The sequence below is a fragment of the Microplitis demolitor genome, chromosome 7 (genome assembly GCF_026212275.2).
Source record: "Microplitis demolitor isolate Queensland-Clemson2020A chromosome 7, iyMicDemo2.1a, whole genome shotgun sequence".
NCBI lineage: Eukaryota > Metazoa > Arthropoda > Insecta > Hymenoptera > Braconidae > Microplitis > Microplitis demolitor.
The window spans coordinates 20,329,583-20,356,075 of NC_068551.1; the positions used below are offsets into that span (position 1 = coordinate 20,329,583).

Genomic DNA, 26,493 nt, shown 5'->3' on the forward strand with positions numbered 1-26,493 from the left:
AATTTTGTGATGACTTAGCAATTATTAACGTTAATCAATTTAAAGAGAAAAAAAAAATTTCTATAGCAAAAATATGTTTAATTTTCCCACAATTTTATGATTAATACTGCCATTTAATTTTCCGCGAGTATGTAGAAGTTAAAGATGCATTTGAAAGTTTAAATCGAAGACATGATAGCAAGTAGTTACTGGGAATAACAACAATAAAGATAAAGAAAGGAAGAAGCAACAGCGCAAACTTTAGTCAGCCATGTCATTTCAGTATTATACGAATAGGACGAGCGAAATGTCCAGAACAGAAAAGCGTTGTTAGGAAGCATCGGACCGTGAGCTAGAAGGTGTGGAATAAACTTCCGCCTGTCTGAATGAACTAAAACCACTTCACTCACTTTGCTCATTTTACTCAAACGTTTATATTGTCTAGTCTTATTGTTTTTTATCCGTAAATTGTTTGTAGGTATTTTATCGAGCTGTTAATTACAAGTTTCAATTTAAAAATCAATATAAAAATGCACTCTAATTCATATTAATCATCTATTAATTGTCTGTAAATCTTTTGAGAGTATTATATGAATTTATAACCAACGATCAATGTAATTGTATCGGGGAGTGAAGCGCAATTAAAACATATTTAATGTGATATATATTTGAATTTGTTCATCTACTTGCTTATTCAATGTTTATTCATGTTTAATACATGAAGAGCGTTTCGATATAACATGAAGTTAAATGAATGGAATTGATTATTAAAAAATGTAAATATATAATGTTGTTCCATTGGTTTTGATCATGTGTGAAATACAAAGCCGCTAAATAACAATTATATAAAGTTGTTATCGATCTATGATTTAAAAAATAATGTACACAGAGAAATGTCGTCTTAAGAAATCTACGAGTTTTTACTATGCTGTGGACCAAATTTGAAACAGGAAGTTGAGTTGCCAAAAAATTATTATGCTGCCCTTAATAATTATAATAGTGCAGCATAATAATTTTTTGACGTCAACTTCCTGTTTCAAGTTCATGTGACAGCATAATAAAAATTCGTACATTTTTTGTCCCCGTTTTTCTCCTATGAGGGCTCAAAAATTTCGGTTTATGTATTATAATTTTTTTTTCCACTTCGATGGTGTAATTTACCATTGTCGTAACCTTCAAAACATGAGATATTGAGTTTTATACGGCAATTGGTTCTTTATGTTATACTGTACGTATTGTGAATAGATAAAATTGTGCAAATATTTAATTAAACTCGTATGGAATGCCGAATTAATTTAAATAATATAGTTACTTTTATTAAATATTCATGATATGGTTGAAAGCATGAATATTTCGATTATTATTTTTTGTAATAATATTCAATTTAATTAACTTTTAAGTATAGCATGGAAAATTTCACAATAGAGATAATTTAATTTTATAAATTTGTAATGTTATATTTGCTGGTACTTTTTTTTTATTTACTTTATTCACCATTTTTTTTTATTCGAGAGGGTATATCACCAGTGTAAAAGGTTCCCAGGTATTATTTTCTGGTTCTGAGTCGAACAATCTGGGTGTTGAGAGCAGTGAACTGAACAAATATATATACATATACACATACATGCATACATTCATACATACATACACATAAGTGTAGATGTGGAGGGTATGTATTAGTGTAGAGATTCAAATGCGGCCAGCATTCGTGAACAATTCCAGTTCAACGCTGCAATTATAATTAATTGCAACCTGCGGGTCCTCTATTAGCAAATATGGTGGATGCTTTCAAGGCACCACACCAGAGTACAGAGTACAGTAGACGAGTAAGAGCTAACTATAGTCATAATAAAAATTACGCAGCCACTGCGCACTCGATTTTACACTCTGACTTAACTCGAGTGGATGCGATACCAATGGAAAAAAAAAAATCTTATCGTAAAAATACGAGTGGGTGAATTGATTAATAACGAAGTGAAATTTAAAAAAATTGAACAGAATTTTACTCACCTAATTAGTTTACTTTGTGGGAACAATAGATTTATAGTTCAAAAGTGAAAAATTTAGAGGAAAATCCTTTGAGTTGAGACAGTACGACATTAATTAGTGCAGAGTTTTCATTGATGATTTATCATATAATAGGGATCTTATAAGAGTCTATATTTTTTCTTTTAGTTTTTGATCTCACGTTTTACAAGCTCTTAAAAAATTGATTCTCAGGTAAAAGAACAGTTCTTTGTTCTTCTGTCATCGACGCTTGTCTTCAATTTAACTTTTATGTAAAAAATTCTTTTGTCTCTACGCTTGAAATATCTAAAGATTTTCGATAAAATATTCACTTGAATGTAGCTTGTTATTCATATACTTTTCTCGGCACTCTTGACCTATTCATACTTTTTTTTTTTAATGAATAGGTTATTATTTACATTAATATTGATATTCTTATACCTCATGATCATAAAATTATATAAGTTTCTAAATTATTTATTTTAGAAGTTGAGAATGTATGAAATTAGTTTTCGAAGAAATTGATAAATATACAATTGGACTATCAATCAAAAACAACAAATTTACAACTTATGTAAATAATATCCATAACCAAATTTTGAAAAAAATTTTTTTAGGTAAATTTTCCAATTCGAGACAATTTAGAACTCTGAGAAGATTTTTTTCTACTTTTAAAAAATCAATGTGCACGTATTATAATTTTTATGTGAACTATTTTTGATCTTCATTATAAAATTTTTCTATTTTTTGTCGCTGATAAAAAAATGAAAACAGAAATTTTTAATTAGATTTTTAGCACGATAAGTATTACGTCATAATTTTTGTCATTAAATTTCCGACAGTTAAAAAAAACATCAACTGAATGTTACAAATTGTCTCACATTTGACATCTTACTGTGGTAAATTTTGACAATATTTTTAAACAAACTTTTTTCACATGAAAATAAACAATGAGAGTAATTTCCTACGGTATTGATTAGTATTAAAATAATATATCTTTTATTATCTTTGAAAAAAAAAAGACGAAATCAGAGAAAAGCCGGCAAGGTTTATAGATAAAATGTATTTTTCAGTCGCAAAAAATGGACGAATCAACAGGTCTTAGTAGTATAGCAATGATGTTGGATAACTAGAGCACAGCAATGTTAAAAAATAAAATCATTCGTGCGAGCCACGAAGCGAACACGTTTTTGCACCTCGGTATCCTCTTTGGAAAGCTCAAAAGCATCAAGGCGGCAACACCCCGCGTATCAATCTCCACCGCCTGCGGGCTCGGCTACTATAAATCTTCCTTGCCTCATGGCATGCTCTTTCTATTCCTTTACCCCCTGACTCTTTCCACAACCCCTCTAAAGCGTGAGCTCACAACCTGTAGCTGTACATTTTACACATTTCAAATGTACGATCGACAGAGAACACTTTAAACAACTTTTTTACTTTCTTACTCTTATTCCTTTTCCTTTATTTAACTTTAACTTCAAAACATTCTTCTTGAATCCAACTTCCATAACTACATCATTTATATATGTATACATAAATATATGTATATTGATATTTTTTATCCCCAATGTTAGGCAAGAATTGAATACAAGTTTACTTTTATGCATGAAATACATTGGATTATCCAACAAATCATTTTTATCCGTGATTTATTGTTTAGATTTTGAATTTAAAAACAATTTATCAATCTTATGATAACCTTTAAGTATATATTATAATAATGTCCTTCTTATCCATGTATTTTTATTTTACAAATTTCGGATTTAATATTAAATATTAAAATTAGATTTATTATCAAGCGCAAGTAAAACTTAATTCAATTTAACTTTCTGTCTTTCATCAACTTATAATAGTATTATTTATTAAATAAATTACTCGAGCAATATATTTAATATTCATTTTATTTAATTTTACAGAATATTTAATTATTAATAATAAATTAAAAATTTTCATTTATTTCTTGCAGCAATAAGTTATTTTACTTTATGAATAAAATTTTTTTGACCGCTTTGAGCAATCAAACATCTGTATATATATAAAAAATTTAATGCATTTTTTATTTGACAGAAAAAAGTATAAAGAAATAAAAATGGTTTTTTCAAAATTATTTTTATCACTAAAATAATTTTGAATAAAAGTTTAAACCAATTTATCATCATTAATGAGCATTTATTTTTAGATTACATATATATATATATATATATATATATATATATATATATATATATATATATATTTGATGGATTATACTTAAATAATTTTATTTTCAGTCTTCTATCAAACTGTCTATTTTCTTTGGAACATTTCTTTTATAACTTTTCCGCTTGTCTGTCTGTCTATATTCACTGATACTAATATTATCACTACCACTACCAACACCTTGACAACTATTACTTCTACTACTATCCATACCACCACCACGTATCTTGTTCCGCCGTCATCCTACTTTTTATTCGTTTCTTCCAGACAATCGCCACACAACGGTGAAATCCGCCTGAGTCACAAAACGAGGATGAGAAAAATCGTCGACGAGAATTAAAAAAAAAAAATAAGTAATAAAAGCTTTCAGAAAAAAGAATAAACGAAAGAATTGTTAAAGAGAGAGAATAAGAGAAAGAGATTTTCTTATTTTTTCGTCGGTAATTGTAAGGTCGTTACTTTGCACAACTTTAAACGTTAACTTCACTGTACTATATATTTACCTGGTCGTCATTTTCCACTTAGAGTTCATGAGCGAATTAATATTCTTAACTTTTGACTTTGAAAATCCGATTGATTTCCAAGTACTTTTTTATGGCTGCATTTTTTTTTCCTAAATAGTTTTTTTTTCATCGTTTCTATCAGAAAAATGAAAGCATAAAAAATTCCATTTTTTTTTCTATGCTCGCATAATTAAAAATAATTTATTGAATGTAAATATCAATAATAATGATGATAAATATTTTACTATAAATTTGATGATACTAATTTTAAATTTCAAAATATTTTATTTGATATTAAAAAATATATATTCTGTTTTAAAATGAAATTTAATGAATACATTTTTTTATGTTCAGAGAATTATTTGCAAATAATATTTAATCGAGATATTTATAAAAAAATTTAATAAACGAAAATTCCTCAAACATATTTCGATAATCTGATTTTCAATACACGAGTTTTTTTATTTTATTTATCATTTTTTCACCACTAGTAAATTTTTCACTTAGAGTATGTAGAAATAATGAAAAATTAAAACTAAAAATATTTCACTAACAAAATCATAATTAATACTGTTGTACATGTACATAGTTGGTAGTGCACGTACGGCAAGGAATTATTTATAAAAATATGTAATTTTTCTGTTGTAACGATCTAAGGGATGTCCCCAAGACATTTTCTTGAATTCTAGAGATCTTGGAGACACTCTAGAGTCCAATAAATCATCGTAACCTCGACTTTTCGTCGTTAGAATACACTTCTCCTTGGCGTAACTTTAACAAGTACTCCTTCGAGATCCATACTTTTTTGCATTTCTTTTTTATTTATAAATAAATAATTGATCTTCAACCAACAAAATAATTATATTACTTTTTTAATTAAAAAACTCATAAATAAGCTTATTTAGTTATGGAAAATTAAGTAGAGAGGGCAGTAAAGTACTGTGGGGTAAAATAAGTCCCTTCAGATTTTTTGTAAAATAAAATTTAAGTGGGGCATCATGGACTTCTGAAAATATTTTTTAATAACTTCATAAAATTTTAAAAGAAATTTTGAAACTCTGTTAGCTTTTGTAAATTGATTTTACAATTTTGATGTATACTTTATTATTTATTAATAAAAGCACAGTGGTCATTTTTAAAAATTTAGTAATTTTTAAAATAAAAACATTTTTTTTTATCACTGAAAAATATAATGATTTTTTAGATGGTTCATTTTGCCCCACATTGAAAATTCATTTCTCATAACGACTGGGTGTTTTCAATACCGATCACTCATTCGGTGACTAAAAAGAAGTGGAAGCAGTGAAAAAAAAAAAAAAAATTACACCGACAATTTTTTCTTCTAGGCTCATTTCTCTGCCTCCCCTCTCTTTTAACTCTACTAGTTTATGTTCGTCCTGAAATTTCTTTATGATATCAAATAAATTTTTGTTTTTAGAAAATAGTTAAAAAAAAAAACGCCATTTTTTCCTTATAAAGATACACATCATTAGGTATGACTGTATACTTTACTTTGTACAATCAACTGAATACACAAAATAAAAACAGTATAAAACAATAAAAGTCAATAAGGTGTTTAACAAATAAAAAAAAAAAAAAAAAATTTATATATAAATCAATTACTATCCTTCGTTGAGATTTCTTCTACAGTGTTTAATCAGACTTGTACTGATTGCTCGAAGATTTATACAGATATACACACCGTCAAGTAAGATGTATATATGTATTGTTGTGTATGAGAAAAAAACTATACGAATAAACACGTTGATGTGTATATGTAAGCTTGAGTGGGTTGAAAGACCTGGCTACTTGGGTTGTGTAAAAATAAAATAAAGATAGAGTGAGAAAGCTAACGTGATAAAGCTCAGATACGAATACACGGAATAAAAAATTTAGAAAAAAAAAAAAGAGAGAATACGAAACGTGTATAGTCGAAAGGGTTGACAGCGGGTTCGAGGGGTGGTTTGTACGCTTTTAAGAGAGGGAGTATTTCGCGCGTGCTCGGATCCTCTCGGTGGTTGGATGCTGAGAGGGATGCTGGATCGCGCGTTAGGTGTCAGTTCTCCACGCGATTTACTCGGAGAAAGGTGCCCCCCTAATTGTATTAGTCAATCCCTTTTTACATTCAGTGAATTTATAAAATAACTTATTTATTTATAATCATCAAATAACGGTATTCAATTATAACTTTCTTTTTTATTCATTAACACTGTGGTCATTCAAATTTAAATAACGTGACTTTTTAAATATATATTATTGTTTATATATTATAATTTTATATGAATAATTAACGATTTTTTTTTACTAAAAAAAAAACTAGAAGCTGGGACTTGTTTTAGAAACACGTGACAATTGTGAACATGAACGGAATATCAACAGATAAAAATGTAGGTAATTCATTTATATAAAGTTGGTTTTTTTTTTTTCTGTCTAATTTCAGACATTTATTATTTTATTTTCACTGAAGATATTTTTTTATTAAACGATTTTTATTTTTCTATGGGTCCAGGAGATAGAGCAATTATTTATGATTCAGTGAGCTTATCGGCTTGACTTTTAATGGGTTGCATATGCAAAGGCATTTTTTTCGCACATTTATCAGACTACTTTTGTTTAACGGTTAAAAAATAGCTTTAATTTAAAAGTACGGATGATAAAAAATATTAATGTCATATTTAAATTTCTCAAGTTATTACCTTTTAGATAAAATATCATGAATTTTATATAAAATATGTGTGTATTTTTTGAAAATTTAGATTATTTAATTACTGTCAGATTAATTTAATGGAAAATAAATTTTATTTTTTTTACACGTTCCGATTTAACATGATTTTGATCAGGAATATTTAAAAAAGAAAAAAAATTATTTCAAATATCTGTCAAATACGTGACTAAATTGAAATAAAACGTTTAAAACTTATTGCAGACACCAGCGATGTCGCTGATCTCATTAGAGAACGTAATAGTCTTCCGCCACAGACATTTCCGAGGAGAATCGAATTCTTTCGTGAAAGAAAAAGACTAAGAAAATAAATATTTTTTTTTTCGCATAAAAATTACTTTCATTTAATTAAAAAAAAAATTTTCAAGTTATACTAATCGTTTTACAAATATTCATTACACTCATTTATTCATATCATTTTTTATTTTTTTTTTTTTTCGTTTATTTTGTAATTAAATGCGCGAACTAACGAATTGCGTGGAATTTTAATCACCAGAAACCTTTAGATGTGTTGATTTTTTTTTCGTTTTTCATGATATTATTCCAGTTCACAAGTTTCATTTCAATTTTTGTTTACTTTTATTTAAACACTGATTCGTGGTGGCTAAAAGTTTTCGTATAATTTTTTTTTTTTTACAAAAATAAAGTAAATTATAAAATAAAAAAATATTTGGTAAACAGCTTTGTTTTACTGTAAACAGTAATTTTGCTGCAATATATGAATATGAGAAATAAAAAAAAAAAAATTTTGCATAGAAAAATAAAAAATGCTCCGATATTGAGTAAAGTTGATACATTTCTAAAACTTTCGAGGATCCGCAGTTACAGAAAAATGAAAATTTATTTGCATATGTAGAAATACATTTTACTTTAAAATGTATGTATTTTTTTTTTTATCTGCGATATATTGCAGTATGGTGTTTTTAATGAGATTTTTCATGTTACGTATATTACTAGTTTATTAAACAGACGAAAAAACTAGTAAATTAAATAAGTCAAACTTGGAAAACTTGATTGCTCTGATATATATACATATAACCAAAGTATGTAGCGAATCACTAGTAAATGTTAACTTGGCTTTCAGCTCAAAATAGATTTACCTTTAAACTTTTAGTGTCATACCAAAAATTCAATTGCCACTATACGCAAATAGATTTATGAACTTAAAATTAAATCAGAAAACTAATTTATGGTTATCAAATTACTGTCAGATGTTTTTTTATTTTAACACTTCAATTATTATGTGACTTCGTTTTTACATACTATTTATATCAATAAATTTTATTTTTTCATGAGAGATTTCCTAAAATTAATCAGAACCTCGTATTTCGTCTCAGAAATGACTAAATTTTTTTTGAATATTTAATTAAAAAAAATTCTAAATATTTATAACAAAAAAATATTTTTCGGTCACTCGCTCTTTCGCTGATTTTGAAATATCATCACTATTAAATTGGTCGTTTGCGATCTTCATAATTACTGCCCTCTTAACAAATCCCGATTACAGGCAATAATCTGGGCAAGAAGGTGAAGGGAAGTTTACTTGTCGTTCTGAAAAAATTATGCCGTACACTGAGGTATTAACCTGTATAATGATTCAAATTAGTGCTTTTGAGCTTTTCGCTTGACAGTGCAATTTACTAAACTTATCCCAACTAATATGCTACTATGTAACGAAGCATTATATATTTTCTTTCTTTACTCTCTCGAAGTTAATCTGTGTGTACGAAGGTTTGAATAGAGCTTTAACCAGCTGAATTTAAAGTTGTTAGAGTATATGCAGCTGCGTGCGTGTTATATATTATGAAAATTTAATGGCTCACTCAGGATCCTTAGTTCGCACGTTTAGACGAGATGAAAAATTAACGACACGCTCACGCAAACAACGATACTGCTTTTAGACTTTTTTAACGCGTACTTTATTTATTATTTATTCTATTCTCCCTATTTTAGAATCTCCAATTCTAATTATTTCTTCTACCAGTATTAATTTAGTTTAGTCGCTTCTACTACTTTAACGTTAATATAAGTAGACTTAAACAAAGTAGTTTATTTTATTTATTGTTAAATAGAATAAAATAATTATAGGCAAGCATTATAAATTAATGAAATAGAGGGGGGGTCGGGTGATATATAAACACGAATAATTCACGAATGTTTAGCTGTAGTCAAACTTACGAACGAAAATTGCATGACGTCCGTGTATTGGATATAAAAAGATATAATGACCATTGTGTTCATATCTTTTATACCTTTTTATTATATTATTCCATTTCTTTACTATGCGAAAATTTTCAATTGCATTTACTTTGAAGTTTTAATTTTTTTTTTTCCAACGTTTTTCTTGCCTATCTTTTGTAGCAGTTCCCATTGGTACGGTATATTTCTGTTCCCTGTCAATTCGCTTAGTCGTATGCCAACGAATAATTTTCCTGAAAGCTCTCGTTTCACGTTAAATTCAATTGAATTTATTTATTGTATTTTTCTTTGTCAGTAACCGTATTTAATTAAACTATTAATTAATTAATGTAACGGGACTGTTAGGTCCACCTCCGTTTGACGGGAGCCCGATACCACGCCCTTCTGGGCACACTTGCGCTGCGTAGCCCTATTTGTATATTATGACACCACCATATATTATAAAAGCGAAATATGAGCATATGCTCACATTGGCTTACCCATTAGGCATGCAGTGCATGTGGGTGCCTCACGCACAGCCACCACGAGTCCGACCTCACATGGACCCAAACACTCCTCCCATCTCAGGAAATAAAGAGACTCTGGTTGAAGTGGGGCTTGGAATGGGTCCCCCATGGTACCAGACTTCAGCTCTGGTCAACTGCTTGCGTAGGATAAATGGTGGGACACAAATTCTTTCCAACCCATATGGGTTACCTCCACTTATAGTCACTAAGGATTTAAGACAAGCCAATATATACATTCGCCATCATATGTCACATAGTGTCCACTTATCTCCGAGCTTTTTGGGATAACCATTAGTGTTTTAAGTCATAAAAATGGCGGCGAAAATCCCGCTCGGGGTAATTAAACTATTACAGTTGAGTCAAAACGTATATCAATCAAAAATTTTTTTCAAATTTGAATTTAATTGAAAAAAAAAACAGCTAATTGTGAATTGCCGCCAATGAGATTATTAACCATTTTCGAGGAGTTCAAAAAAATTAAGTCGGCAATCAGAAGTATTTAAGTGAGTAAAAAGATATGAGAAATGTTAAGGGTTGAAAAATTTTTTCGAAAGAGGGGTGCGATATTGACTAAATAATGCAGCAAGTATATAGCTATAAAGTGAGTACCTAGGTGGTTAGTAGGACGCTCGGGAAGAGTTAAAGAGCGGGAATGGCTTGAGAGTACGAGCTGAAAGGGAAGTGAAGCGCCTTAGGGGATACCGTCACCGACTTGCGGTTATCAGAGGACTCGGGAGAAAACGAAGAATTGTAGAGAGAAAAGGGTGTAGTGAAGAAAGTAGTCGTATAGTGAAGGTAGATGCAACTATACACAATAAGGAAGTGCATATTTATCGAGATCGAGGCCAGAAGTTTGTTGAAAGTACATAGTTAAAATGGCTGGAGCGATAGTCTCAGTTCAAAAGCTTTGAATTTTAAAGTTGCCTTTGGGCTTGGGTTTGTACGTACAATGTATATACTGCGTGAATTACGCACAAGCTATCAGCAACTAGCGCGATACTTCGCGCAAGTGCCCTCACGAGACGTGTCTTGCCTCAGGTGTTGATTAAATATTTACTTATTTGCATTTACAAAATGTTTAAGACGTTCTAATCGACTTAATGATGTGTTTACAATTTCATATTTTTATAAAACTATTTTATCATAAACGTGGATATTAAGATTTTATTCCTGTAGCAATTTTGATTCATTTAATTTTTTTTAACAAATTTTATCGATGCAATAGTTGATTCAATTAATTATGAAATGCTAATCAACAAGATTAATAATGGCCACTGATAAATAGAAATATTTAAATGAGTAATGAATTGATAAGCCGTGGTAGCGAAATATTTATTACCTATGAAAAATGGATCATATATGGCCATATATGAAAAGTGACTTTATATGCTCCATATAAGAATTATATACGTTTTATATTTGTCGATATATAGAACATATGTAATTCATATATGCCCAGTAATAATTCATTTTTCACGGGTTATTAACATTCATAGAATTGTAATGATTTGATATGAGAAAATAATAGAAAAAAATGTTATCGGAACTGATTTTATCAGTGTTACTTTATTTCAAATGAAGGAAGTTTATAAAAAAATAGTATTTTGGAAGAAAAATTTTCAAATATGTTGACCTTGTAAGTAGATTTTGTCGAGGCTTTATTCATACTGTATCAACAATTTAATACACGATTTACCTTGAATGTCTTGAATGTATACGACACATACAATATATTATGAGTACCTTATACTCGCTTGACACATTTTTATCATTGACATGATTCAAAATCACTTAGTATCAGGTCATTAAGCTAATGTTATAAAATTCGTTGATCGTTTACGGTTTTAAACGTCAATAAATTGATGAATAGCTGTAGATAAGAATATTTCTCATGTTAGAACTTCGTATAATGTTTTTTATTGTCTATAAGTTTTTGAACTTTGTAAGTTTATAATAATATACGTTTAAAATATTATGATTTTAAGATGAAAATTTTTGTAAAATAAAAAAAAGGCATTACAACAGGGTTAGTCTGTTGTCAAAATTATTTATTTTGTCTACAGAGCTTTATGTGCTCTACTTTATCCTATAAATAGGAATTAAAGTTATATTCACGTAAATGAATCGTACTGCGTTTGTTAAGCTGTGTACTTTTCGCTAGCTCCATAGTTTTCCTCATTATCTCGACACAGTGAACAAGTACTCCGTTTGGTATTGTTATTGGCCCAAATTCCAATCGCATTTAATTGGAGAAGATTGAACCGACGGTTAAACATATATATGTATACAAAGCCATACGTTGATATATTGGCTTCGATGTCTGTGTAAGTGCATTGTTGTGAGCACGTAAAAGTACACAAAGGCCCGCAAGCCAATCATTTATAGTCTACTATGTTTTTCTAAATTTTCTTATTGTTTCAAAACTTATTTGCATTTACTTGGTTCTCTACATCCGATAAATTACACCACGAAAGTTTCTCAATTGTAAATAAAATAAATTCCAGCAATTTAACTGAAATCGTAATTATTTTTTTTACTTTTGAAGAAATTGAATGAAAAGAAGAAAAAATTAGAAATTTGTATTGAAAAAATCCCTTAGGAAATTCACCATGAATAATATTGTTATTAAAACCCTAGAGACATTTCTTTTGACCTTCCATTAAAATCTAGGCCATTTGAGATACAGATGGATATTTTTATATCAATAGTTTTGCAGCAGGTTATATAGCTCTCATAACTTCTTGTCCAAATATTTTGTATCTACAAAATATTTGTGGCTGAGTTGCGTAAAGAACCTCAACGAGTTTCGACATATTACTAAATTGAAATTATCCATGTTCCCTAAAAGACACAGCTTCTTAATGGCGTTAGTATTTTCGGAATTTTTTATATTTCAATTTTTCGACTCAAGTTTCACTATTTTTAATATATTTCGTTTTGTTACTCCACACTAATTATTGAGAAAAAAATTTATTGAGTTGTTAACTTAATGAAATATCTTAAAATATTATAGAATGTTGAAAAAATATCCTAAAGTTTTTTGAGGTTTAATAATTAGATATAACGTGAGTAAATATAGATTGGTCTAGAAGATTCAGCAAGTCGGGTGTGTTATTATAAATGTGCTAATCAAAAAAATTAATAAGTTGATATCAATTAAAATGATAAGTTAAATATTAAACTAAAAATAATTTCGGTTCGCTATCAAAGAAAATTCGTCTATGGACTTGAGTAATGAAACTGACTTTCTCGAAACTTTTTAAGTAATTTTTGGGCTGGGTATATGTCTACGAAAGTTTCTTGACCAGTAAAATAACTGTTAGTTACGTCCAAAAATTAAGTAAGTTCAAAAACAAACAGAAGTTATTATAACTTCTATGAAACCAGTAATGCTTGAAGAAAAAGCGACGAACATTAAAGGAAAAAATATGTATTTATTGATAGTTTCTCTATTCCAAATTTTCTAAGTAAAAATTACTATTTTTAATAGCTCGTTGCATGCATGTATATTGCAGACATAAAAGTAGGAAAAACATTTCTCTAAGACTTCTCTAGAATTTGTCTAGGATTTTCAGAGAAGTCTTCTCAGACATAAAAGTAGGAAAAACATTTCTCTAAGACTTCTCTAGGATTTGTCTAGGATTTTCAGAGGTCTTCTCAGACATAAAAGTAAAGGAAAAACATTTCTCTAAGACTTCTCTAGGATTTGTCTAGGATTTTCAGAGGTCTTCTCAGACATAAAAGTAAAGGAAAAAAATTTATCCAAGACTTCTCTAGGATTTGTCTAGGATTTTCAGAGGTCTTCTCAGACATAAAAGTAAAGGAAAAAAATTTATCCAAGACTTCTCTAGGATTTGTCTAGGATTTGTCTAGGATTATATTCTTTTCACTGAATAAATTAATATATATCTAATTATATATTTCTACTTTTCGAATGTGGATTGTTCGTACTTAAGGAACATTCTTTACATTCCTAGCATAATATAGTTTTCAAGAAAGTACTTGCACGTGCTGAAAATTTACAAGCAACGCCAAAGTATTTCGATCATTGAAACAGTTAACGCATTTCTGCGTTTTTTAAAATAATATTACAACTTCTATTAAAATGAGACAAATTTAAGAACAGTCTCAACTTTATTCATATAGAATACAGGTCGAAAGAATAAAAATCATTAAAGTCTTGAAGAACAAAAACATTTTGTTATGGTTGCAATTGACGAAAAGTAAATTTATCTATGGAAGTTTGATGATGCAATAGGTCTTATAGAGCAAAGAAATAGAAATTCATACTTATCTAAAGATTTAAGAGATTTCATCGTTAACAAAACTATCTGATAGCTGAATAGTTATTCTGAATAATAATAATAATAATAAGAGCATTAACAAAAATTATAAGATTTATTTGGATCCATTTATGTTGATACAATTATTTATGAACATTATAACTAAATATTATTAAAATTATTGCATGAAATAAAGAATTTATCGAGATCGACGAATTTTTCTGCACGCATTAAAGAGTAAATAGGAAGAATAAACGATGCTTAGTAAAAGTGGAACGGAAAGAGATGCATATAAAATGAAAGCAGAAGAATCTGAAGTATCGGCGACTGCTGCAGATTTCAAAGTGTCAGTAGTAGATTCGACTAGTGGAAAAGTGTCTACAGTAGATTCTAAACCATTTGATATTTCAGGGTTGAACAAAAGTTGTTTATGAGATGTATTATCTGGATTAGGCGCATCTGTCAGTTTTTCAAGCTCTTCAGGAGAAAAATTTACAAATACTGGGGTTGTGAATTCTGCAACCGGAACTTGAGATGTTGACTCATCAGTATTTCGGAATGAAAAGTTGATGTCAGGTTTACGAACAGTTACATGGCTGTTATTGACGTCGGTTCGATCTTTTAGAATTGGATCGTCAATAGAGGGTATTTTAGCATTGTTTTCCGATTGTGACGATAGTGTCGTTGATTTTTCTGGCCTGCTTGACATATCATTAGTATCTACCTCTGATGTAACTGTAAAAGTATCATTTTCTTTATGAAAGCCAATGATTCCATGATCATTGGCTGTGAATAGTGCGGTTGCAGATTCCGTCACAGAAGCTCGAATTGACGAATGATTAGATTCTGATAATAGAAGGTTGGTTTCAGGTTGGCGACCAGTCGCACTGCTGTTCTTTTCTTGAGACTGAACGGATGAATTTAAATTTTTTGAAAAAGGATCTTCAACTTTAGTCTGTTCTTGCAGTAATGAAGTCGTTGATGTTTCCAGTGTCTCCGACATCTGATCAGGGTTCACTCTAGATTCAACTAAGCCAGTCTCATTTAGTACCTTAAAGTCACCAATTTCGTGTTCTTGAAGTTTTAGTCGTGTGGTAGTAGATTCAGATGACGAGGCAAGGGTCATCACTTGACGAGTTTCTGGTGCTGAATAGTTAGTGGCAGATTCATGAACAGTCGCACTGCTGTTCGTGGCTCGGTAGCGCACCTTACGATATGAATGTTTCAAATAAAGATTTTTAGGTTTCGTTTTTTCTTCAGATAATGGAGGCGGTAATAGTTCCAATGTCTCTGAAATCTCATCAGGCTTTACTCTAGATTCAACTGTGGCTGTGCCATTTGGAACATTGAAGCTTCCAGTATTATTCTTTTGGGGTGTTCGTCGTCCGGTACTAGAATCGGTTAATGAGGCGACAGTTGTCGGCTGAAAAGATTCTCGTGATAAATAGTTTGTGTTAAATTTACGAACAGTAGGACTGCCGTGCGTTGTTTGTATTCGAACATTTTGATTCGAATCGCTTAAAGGAGAAATTTCAGGTTTGTTGATCCCTTCTGGTGATGGGATCGTTGATTCTTTCAGCGTCTCTGACATATCATTAGGATTTACTCCAGATAAAAATGTGGAGATCTTATGGAAAACATTGAAACCTTCAATATTATCGTTTCGAAGTGTTTGTCGGGTAGTAGTAAATTCCGTTGGCGAGGCGAAAGTCGTCGAATGTGGAATTGCTTGTGATAAATAGTTCACGTTAAGTTCATGTCCCGTCGCACTGCCGTTTGCTGTTTGGTATTGACCATTTGAATTTGAATTTTTGAGAAAAAGATCTTTAGCATTAGTATTTGTTTCTGGTAATGAAATCGCTGTTGTTTTCAGTGCGTCTAACATCTCATCAGGCTTTACTTCAGATCCGAATGTAACTGTCCTATTTTGTATCTTAGTGCCTCCATGATTACAGTCGTGGGTTGGCTGTTGTGTGGTAGTAGATGCAGTTGATGACGCGAAAATCGTTGAATATGGAGTTTCTTGTGGTAAATAGGTCACTTTAAGTTTATGTTCCGTCGCACTGCTGTTTCTGGTTTGATTTTGACCATCTGGATTAAAAATTTTTAAAGAAGGATCTTTAGCCTCAGTATTTTCTTCTGGTAATGGAGTCGTTAGTGTTTTCAGTGCCTCTGACATCTCATCAGGCTTCACTTCAGATTCAAATGTAGCTGTCCCATTGAGTACTTTGGTGCTTTCGGTATTATTTTTATGAAGTGGTGGTCGCCCGGCAGTAGATACCGTTGAGGAGGTGACTGCCCGCGAATGAGAAGTTTCTCGTAGGGAAGTGTTGGTGGCAGACTTATGACCAGTGGCACTGCTGTTTCTGGTTTGATTTTGACCATTTGGATTTAAATTTTTTAAAGAAGGATGTGTAGCCTCAGTATTTTTTTCTGGTAATGGAGTCGTTACTGTTTTCAGTGCCTCTGACATCTCATCAGGCTTCACTTCAGATTCAAATGCAGCTGTCCCATTTAGTACTTTGGTACCTTTAGTATTATTTTCATGGAGTGATGGTCGCCCGGTAGTAGATTCCGTTGAGGAGGCAAGTGTCTGCGAGTCCAAAGTTTCTCGTAATAAATTGTTGGCGGCAGGCTTGTGGCCAGTGGCACTGCTGTTCATGGTTTGGTCTTGACTCTTTGGATTTGGATTTATTATTGAAGGATTATTAGATTCTGTATTTTTTTCTGGAAATGGAGTCGTTAGTGTATTTAGTGCCTCTGACATCTCATCAGGCTTAACTTCAGATGCAAATCGAGCTGTTCCATTTAGTACCATGGTGCCTCCAATATTATTGTCGTGGGTTGACTGTTGTGTTGTAGTAGATGCAGTTGACGACGCGAAAATCGTTGAATGTGGAGTTTCTTGTGGTAAATAGGTCACTTTGAGTTGATGTTCCGTCGCACTGCTGTTTCTGGTTTGATTTTGACCATTTGGATTTAAATTTTTTAAAGAAGGATGTGTAGCCTCAGTATTTTTTTCTGGTAATGGAGTCGTTACTGTTTTCAGTGCCTCTGACATCTCATCAGGCTTAACTTCAGATGCAAATCGAGCTGTTCCATTTAGTAGCATGGTGCCTCCAATATTATTGTCGTGGGTTGACTGTTGTGTTGTAGTAGATGCAGTTGACGACGCGAAAATCGTTGAATGTGGAGTTTCTTGTGGTAAATAGGTCACTTTGAGTTGATGTTCCGTCGCACTGCTGTTTCTGGTTTGATTTTGACCATTTGGATTTAAATTTTTTAAAGAAGGATCTTTAGCCTCAGTATTTTCTTCTGGTAATGGAGTCGTTAGTGTTTTCAGTGCCTCTGACATCTCATCAGGCTTCACTTCAGATTCAAATGCAGCTGTCCCATTTAGTACTTTGGTACCTTTAGTATTATTTTCATGGAGTGATGGTCGCCCGGTAGTAGATTCCGTTGAGGAGGCAAGTGTCTGCGAGTCCAAAGTTTCTCGTAATAAATTGTTGGCGGCAGGCTTGTGGCCAGTGGCACTGCTGTTCATGGTTTGGTCTTGACTCTTTGGATTTGGATTTATTATTGAAGGATTATTAGATTCTGTATTTTTTTCTGGAAATGGAGTCGTTAGTGTATTTAGTGCCTCTGACATCTCATCAGGCTTAACTTCAGATGCAAATCGAGCTGTTCCATTTAGTAGCATGGTGCCTCCAATATTATTGTCGTGGGTTGACTGTTGTGTTGTAGTAGATGCAGTTGACGACGCGAAAATCGTTGAATGTGGAGTTTCTTGTGGTAAATAGGTCACTTTGAGTTGATGTTCCGTCGCACTGCTGTTTCTGGTTTGATTTTGACCATTTGGATTTAAATTTTTTAAAGAAGGATGTGTAGCCTCAGTATTTTTTTCTGGTAATGGAGTCGTTACTGTTTTCAGTGTCTCTAACATCTCATCGGGCTTTAATTCAGATCCAAATGTGGTTGTCCCATGTTGTACCTTAGTGCCTCCATTATTATTGTCTTGGGTTGAGTGTTGTGTGGTAGTAGATTTTGCTAAGGAGGTGACAGTTGTCGATGGAAGAGTTTCTTGTAATGAATGGTGGGTGACAGATTCATGAACATTCGCACTGCTGTTTTTGATTTGGATTTGATCATCCGGATTTGAATTTTTTAAAAAAGGATCATTAGCCTTAGTAGTATCTTCTGGTAATAAAGATGCTGATGTTCCCATTGCCTCTAACATCTCATCAGGCTTCACTTTAGATCCAAATGTAGCTGTCCCATTTAGTACCTTGGCGCCTTCAGTATTATTTTCATGGAGTGGTGGTTTCCCGGTAGTAGATTCCATTGAGGAGATGAATTCCCGCGAGTGTAAAGTTTCTCGCAATGAAGTGTTGGTGACAGGCTTATAACCAGTTCCTTTGCTGTTTATGGTTCGGTCTTGACCGTTTAGATTTGGAATTATTAATGAAGGATTACTAGATTCGGTATATTTATCTGGTAATGGAGACGCTAATGTCCCCAGTGTGTCTAACATCTTATCGGGCTTTACTTTAGATCCAAATGTAGCTGTCCTATTTAGTACCTTGGCGCTTCCATTATTATTGTCTGGGGTTATGTGTTGTGTTGTAGTAGGTGCAGTTGACGACTCGAGAATTGTCGAATGTAGAGTTTCTTGTGATGAATAGTTCTTGTTATGTTTATGTCCCGCTGCACTGCTGTTTTTGGTTTGGTTTTGACCATTTATATTTAAATATTTTAAAGAAAGATCTTCAGCCTTAGTATTTTTTCCTGGTAATGAAGACGCTGATGTTTCCAGTGCCTCTAACATCTCATCAGGCTTCACTGCAGATCCATTTGTAGCTGTCCTACTTTTTACCTTGGTGCCTTCATTATTATTGTTTTGGGTTGAGTGTTGTGTGGTAGTTGATTCTGTTGACAAGGTGATAGTTGTCGATGGTACAGTTTCTCGTAATGAACGATTGGTGACAGGTTCTTGAACATTCGCGCTGCTATATGTAATTTGGTTTTGATCATTCGAATTCAAATTTTTTAAAGGAGGATCTTTAGCTTTAGTATTTTTTTCTGGTAATGGAATCGTTGTTCTTTTCAGTGCCTCTGACATCTCATCAGGCTTTACTTCAGATGCAGCTGTGGTTGCCTTATTTAGTATATTGGTGCCTCCAGTATTATTTTTTATGGGCGTTCGTCGAGCGGTAGTCGATTCCGTTGATGAGGCGACTGTCGTCGACTGTAGAGTGCCTTGTGATGAATGGTTGTCTGCAGGTTTAAGACTATTTGTATTGCTGTTAGTAGTTTGTTTTTCGCTATTCGGATTTGAATTTTTCAAAGAAAGATCTTGGGCTTTGGTCTGTATTTCTGGTAATGGTGGCGTTGATATTTTCAGTGCCTCTAACTTTTCATCAGGATTTGCTTTAAATATATATGCGGTGGTTTTATTTATTACATTAGAGCCTCCACTATTATTGGTTCGAGTTCTGTTCTGTGTGGTAATTGATTCTACTATCGAAGCAAAAGTCGTCGATTGTAAAGATTTGTGTGGTAAATAGTTTACTTTCAGATCATGTCCAGACGCACTACTGTTTGTCGTTTGGTCATGACTATTTAGATTTGAATTTTTTCGAGAAAAATCTTTAGCCTTAGTATTCTCTTCTGGTAACGGAGACGCCGATGTGCCTAGTGGCTCTGACATCTTATCAGGCTTTACTCCAGATGCAACGGTAGCTGTCCCATTTAGCACCTTGGTGCCTGCAGTATTATTTTTTTGTGGTGTTGGTCTTTCGGTATTAGATTCCATTGACGAGGTGAGAGTTGTCGACTGTAGAATTTCTTGTGATGAATGGCTGTCAGCAGGTTCAAGATTATTTGCATTGCTGTTAGTAGTTTGTTTTTGGCTATTTGGATTTGAATTTTTCAAAGAAAGATCTTCGGCTTCGGTATGTTCTTCTGCTAATGGAGTCGTTGATGTCCCCAGTGCTTCTGACATTGCACCAGGTTTTACTTCAGATGTAGCTGTCTTCTTTAGTACTTCAACGCCTACAGTATTATTTTTTAGAGTCGTTAGTCGTCTGTTAGTAAAAATTGTTGACGGCGCGACAGTCGTCGACTGAAGAGTATCTTGTGGTAAGTTGTTGGTGTAAGATTTACGACCATTTACACTGATGTTCGTTGTTTTATTCCGAACATTTTGATTTGAATCGTTTGAAAGAGAAACCTCAGGTTTCTTTTTTCTTTTCGATAATGGTGTTGTTGATTCTTCCGGCGTCTCTGACATATTTTCAGGCCCTCCTCCAAATGCAACTTTGGTAGTCTCATTCTGTATATTGAAACCTACAACATTATTGTTATGGAGTATTAGTTGAACAGCAGTCGGTTCCATTAACGAGGCGAGAGTTGTCGTTTGGAATATTTCTTGTGATGAATAGTTTGCTTTAAATTTGTATTTAGCAGCACTACCGTTCGTAGTTTGGTTTTGAACATTTGCACCTGAATTTTTTAATGAAGCATCTTTAGCCTTGGTATTTTTTTCTGGTAATGGAGTCGTTGATGTTTCCCGCGTTCCTGTCATATCACCAGTCTCTACTCCAGATGCAACTGTGGTGGTCTTATTGAGTACATTGAAACCTCCAATATTTTTGTTTCGAATTCGTTGTCGAGCGGTAGTAGATTCCGTTGATGAGGCGAAAGCCGTCGATTGTAGAGTTCCTTGTGATAAATGGTTGGTGGCAGGTTCATGACCAGTCGCCCTGCTATTCGTGGTTTTATTTTGAACATTAGGATTTGAGTTTTTTAAAGTAAGATCCTCAGCTTTGGTCACTCGTTTTGGTAGTGGTGTCGTCGATGTTTCTAGCGCCTTTGACATCTCATCAGGCTTTACTTCAGATGCAGCTGTGGCTGTCTCATTCAGTACTTTAAAGCCTTCAATATTATAATCTTGGGGTGTTGGTCGTGCCGGAGGAGATTCTTCTGACGAGGCGAGAGTCGTTGACTGATAAATTCCTCGTGATGATCGGTTGGTGTCAGGTTTATGACCAGTCGCATGGCTATTTGTTGCTTTGATCCAATCTTTTGAGATCGTTGTCTCTGTGGAAGGAATTTTTTCTCTGTTTTTTCCTGTTGGCGATTGTATCGTTGATTTTTCCTCCTTCATTGACTGATCATCAATCTCTAACTCTGATACGATTGTCGCAGTATTATTGACTTTCTGAAAGTGTATATTTCTATGGTCATTAGATGTGAATCGCTTGGTTGTAGATTCTGTCAATGGAGCTCGATTCGTTGACTTTTCAGCTCTTTGTAATCGGGGATTAGTTTTTTGTTCCAAGCCACTCGTAGTACTGTTGGTTAATTTGATTTGATCTTTCGAGAGCAAGTAATTCGGAGAAGGCATTATAACTTCGATTTTCGCTTTTGGCAACCGCGCTTTTGATTCTTTTGGTTTTTCTGACAAATCATTAAGCTCTTCTCTAGACACAGTTGTTAGGGTATTATTGACTTTTTGAGAGCCTATTATTTTATGATCATTGGCTGTGAATCTTGGTTTAGTAGATTCTGTAACTGGAGTTTGAGTTGTTGACTTGTCAGTTTTTCGTAATGGAATGTTGTTGGCAGATTCTCTATTATTCGTACTTCTGTTCCTCGTTTGGTTTCGATCATTTGGAATGTAATCATTGAAGGAAGGAATTTCAGCCTTGTTTTTTTTTTCTGGTGATTTAATTGTTGATTTTTGCGGCCTCTCCGTTATATTATAAGGTTTCACTCCAAGCGCAACTGTGACGGTCTTATTCAGTACCTCAGAGCCTTTATTATTATAATCTTTGGGTGTCATTCGTGCGGAAGTAAATTCTGTAACCGGACTTGGAATTTTTGACTGATCAGTTTTTTGTAATGGAAGGCTTGTGTTATGTTCATGACCAGTTACTCTGCTTCCATTTTCTTTGGTTAGATCCTTTAGAGTCCAATCTTTTGGAGAATTTACTTTTTTTTCGTTTCGCCCTTCTTTCAATGGTATCGTTGATATTCCTGTTCTGTTTGACACATCATTTGTCTGTACTCCATATACTCCAGGATTAGATTTCCATTTCTGGCCATTTGTAATGTTTTCTTTCCTGTCACTTCTCCTGGCATTATTTCTTGGCCTCGGTGTAACATTTAATTTTTCATTCCAACACCTTGCTGTTTGGGATCTATTGCAATTCATAGTTATTTTTATTGAATGTACTTTAACGGTATTTCATACTTAAATTTACAATCTTATTAGGACTACATTTGAAAACGAAATTCTTATTTTTCCTTAACTTACCTAAAATAATACGTTAAATCATCTACATCATTTTGTGACCATGCTGTGAATGCTTCATCTGGATTCAAAATTTCTCCTACTTTGTCATAACGCCGTGCAATATATTTGATGAATCTAGAAATAGATTGTATCTTCAGTTAAATGCTTTTAATACGTCACTTCGTTTCTTTTTTCAAAATTTCGTTTTTCTTTTCTTACCTTGTTTTTAAATTTTGTACGATTGCTCCATAATTACCATAGAAGTCCGGATGACGTATGATGGTCGTTTTTGAATAAGAATTATGCTGATGTGGGCAATCGTAATTTTCATACCCAGAAACTGCATTAACATTTTAATCATCATTTAATTCTAAACTATAGATCTATTCCTAATTGTCAACAAAAATGTACTTACCATATATCTCACAGTTTTTTGATTCACTTTCACAAATTGGCAAGCTAATATTCATCATATTAATATGAAAATTAAATAAATATATTATCAATTTAAATATTAGTCATAATTGATTCTTATTGCTATAAGTTACGTTTAATTTACGTAAGATTCGAACGTTGATTTTATATGAATACATTTCTGCAATTGATTTTTTCAAATGATAAAACGCGAATTTTATGATGGTATACATTCAACGTCAGTGAATCGCGATATAAAGGAAGACTATTGTACACCCATTATCATAAAAATTTATAAATATTAAATAAACAATATATTTACGTTGTCATTACCACTCCAATGTGATATGAATTGAATGAATAGTCGCTGTGCTTGCTTATAAAGAACTCATTACTTTCTTTAATTTGAGTGGTTCTTAAATTACAAACTTCATTGTCATTGAATGTTCTATTATATATACCATTTCTAGTAGCCTAAAAATCGATCAATATCAAATTTATAAGAAATTTTTTTATCTTACTTCGTATTAAATACTTTTCTATCGATTTGTAGAGTAACATTTTCGATTGTATGATAACTTACATACGGAAGAATTATACCAATAATAGATAAAGTAATCTTCGGATTAGTAAATTTCGAGAACAGCATATCAGCAGCATTGAAGTGTATCAATGAACCTTTAATAACTTGATTTATAAATCTACCACTTGAATCCATAGATTGTAACAAATACAAATAATAATTAATTTACACCATATTAAATTTGTCAACTTTTTATAGCTTATCAATACTTACGATATAGAATATTCATCTAGGGCTACTAGAAGTTTTATATCCACGAAGCCTATGGTAGTTTTTAAATCATAAGACGGAACATCATCAACTACTTTATAAAAATTTAAATCTACGATTGACAATTATTGTTAGTTAGTAAAATTTCTCTATTATATTTTATAGTAAATGTATAGAAAATAAATTTTCTTACTTTCATTATAAATTGGCACTGGATGAAAAGATATTCTAAATAATATATAATAATTAGCCTTGGGTATATAACGAAGTACGTAGTTTCCAATTACACCTTCCTTATTAATGAAAAATAATATTAAAATTTAAATGAAATATATTTTTCATATCACCTGCATTAAAACTGTACTTCTAATGCCTCTTTTATAAGTCGAAATAAACCAATGTCAGACCAATAAGACTTAGCGGGTTTATCAGTATCTGATTTTGGTCAAAAAGTGACTAGTTTTTTATTTCATTTCAATTTTGTTAGAATGGCATTTATTTATGTAGAGCTTTCTACTTAGGAAGACTTATACAATTTGATAAATTCTTCTAGCGATTTTTTGTGAAGTTATATGCGTCTGATACAAACGGTTACGAAAATCTTTGTTTTCTTTTTTTGCTACAAACAAGGCTCAAAATAGTCATGAGAATTTGTTATCAACCAAGTTAATAGTTGAATATATACATGGGCCATTGGTCTAAAATTATCTTAGCTTGATGTGTCTGAGACATTAAAATTATCAATTCAAATGCAGGTAATTATGAAAGATGTAGTGTACAGTACGGGATAAAAGACAATTTTGAACTTGGGTTCAGTCAACCTTACCCTCGTTCAAAATCATCTTGTTACATCCCTTGTCACACTATCATTTTCAGGTACGATTCATAAGTATTTTAGTCAACAATTATAAATAAGATAAACGCCCTAATTATTAACAACAAGAAGTATGTGATGACATACTGTAGACATTGTAATTTTATTATTGTATTCAATATTACTAAGAAGTAAATTTTTCGAGTTCATCTTTTAATTTAGTGCTTCTGTTGTTTTAATGAATCGATTGTACCAATTATTAATATGCCATATAACCTTTTAGAAAGTTCGCAGTTTTCGTTTAATTTTACAAGACATTTTGAATTTAAATTACTTTTCGTACGATTTTTTTATAATACAAGCTATAAATAAATTTTCTAGGGTTTTGAATATTTCAAAAATTGTATAAAGTATTCGTGACTTCTAAAGATGTTTGAAGGATTTCAGCAAATAATTGAATAAAATAGATTGTCAATAATTGGACCGCAGTCAATAATTAGGTCTTTTACTGTATTAGTGATCCAATAAGTGAATGATATCGTGAAATATAAATTCATGAACATTATAATTATTGATAATTACCATTGTTGCTAAACCGTTTTCAACAAATTTTATCATTGCAGCATTTTTCTGTGTATCTGAATAGTACGTTAACTGCGAAGACATTGTTATCTAAATAATGATAAAATAAAATGCATGTATGCTCGTTTAGATAAATAATTTTATTATATAAAAATGTTGTATTTAAACATACCGCTGAAATATTTGTCCGAGTGTGTTTGATTTCTCCTTTGTCAACATCCTCTAATAATACAGAAGTGTATGTAAAAGCTGGAGAATGTTTTTTTCGTAATTTCAATTCGATATCAAAAGTGTATGCTCGTATTTTTACGTGAAACCTAATCGGTGATTTCCCGTCAGATATTAGTGGACTGCTTTCCAGGATAACAAATTTACATAGCGAAACTATTAATATCAATTATTAATGACATTGATAATAGCATCGATTAGTATACTATACTAAAATTACACTGAGGACAATAAATTATTGCCTGAGTATTAAAAATTATGTTGATATTTTTGATGAACGATAACAGAAATTACTTTGATTTTAGAATTACTATTTAAAAAATATTTTAGCTCATAATAAATCTATACGTTAGAATTAACTTTTTAATTTTAATTTTACTCACTATGTAAATTTTTATCAAAATTTAGTTCCTCTTGAAGGGACTTAATACAATTAAAATCTATGTTGTTTGTTTGAATTCTTCTTGCGATGATATCATTGAAATTAATTATTAAAATGATAAATAAAATTACTATGACTAATCTCATCATTGTTACGTGTCTAAAATCAAAAATACTAAGTATTAATAAAATAAGCTCATAAATTTAAATTACATAATTTTCATCACAAAATGATAATGAACAATCACCAATTTGTTTACTTTAAAAATTTTTTTACTTATTCGAATATTTCTTCTTACATTAATCAGCCAATATTAAATTCAAGTTACATTAATAAATTTGGTATAAATAATACTTAAAAAAAATAAAACTACGCGTTTTACACTCATCGTAGTCTTCTTGTCACTATGAACTTTATTTCTATTAACGATATTAAACGTTTTACTATCATAAGTCATTATGTCATTAAGTTTAATTGATTTGTCTTTGAACGATGCTTTTTAATTCGGTTAATTTTCGAATCAATAGATAAGTAATTATCACGCTTATTTATAGAATCAACTAATAAATTTTTTTTCATTTAATTA

At 31.5% G+C, this 26,493-nt stretch overlaps 2 protein-coding genes across 6 annotated transcripts in view; one reads left to right on the top strand and one right to left on the bottom strand.

The window, feature by feature from the left end:
* The window catches only part of LOC103574346 (cell adhesion molecule Dscam2), a 173,196-nt gene that overhangs the window by 54,607 nt on the left and 92,096 nt on the right, over positions 1 to 26,493 (top strand). The window lies entirely within an intron of this gene.
* Positions 14,498 to 26,309, bottom strand: LOC103574307 (mucin-3A). 4 transcript variants are annotated; one of them, XM_008553736.3, is made up of 12 exons: positions 26,206 to 26,309; positions 25,909 to 26,066; positions 25,470 to 25,681; positions 25,298 to 25,387; positions 24,095 to 24,194; positions 23,905 to 24,013; positions 23,692 to 23,815; positions 23,431 to 23,582; positions 23,110 to 23,153; positions 22,914 to 23,034; positions 22,716 to 22,829; positions 14,498 to 22,599 (listed from the first exon to the last, which is right to left on the bottom strand). In XM_008553736.3, exons 2-12 carry the CDS (start codon positions 26,054 to 26,056, stop codon positions 14,598 to 14,600), a joined length of 9,216 nt encoding a protein of 3,071 aa, XP_008551958.3. In that variant the 5' UTR covers positions 26,057 to 26,066; positions 26,206 to 26,309; the 3' UTR covers positions 14,498 to 14,597. The 4 variants fall into 4 exon arrangements, with proteins under 4 accessions (XP_008551958.3, XP_008551952.3, XP_008551947.3 ...); XM_008553730.3 differs by having other exon boundaries at positions 26,184 to 26,309; XM_008553725.3 differs by having other exon boundaries at positions 26,167 to 26,309.

Bases quoted from the DNA above. Each gene is read 5' to 3' on its own strand.
- LOC103574307 (XM_008553736.3), bottom strand. From the start codon at position 26,056: ATGATGAGATTAGTCATAGTAATTTTATTTATCATTTTAATAATTAAT. The intron at 23,583-23,691 runs GTAAGTTATCAT...ATCGATTTTTAG, and splicing joins TTGGTATAATTCTTCCGTAT to GCTACTAGAAATGGTATATA. The intron at 23,035-23,109 runs GTAAGTACATTT...ATGTTAATGCAG, and splicing joins AAAAAACTGTGAGATATATG to TTTCTGGGTATGAAAATTAC.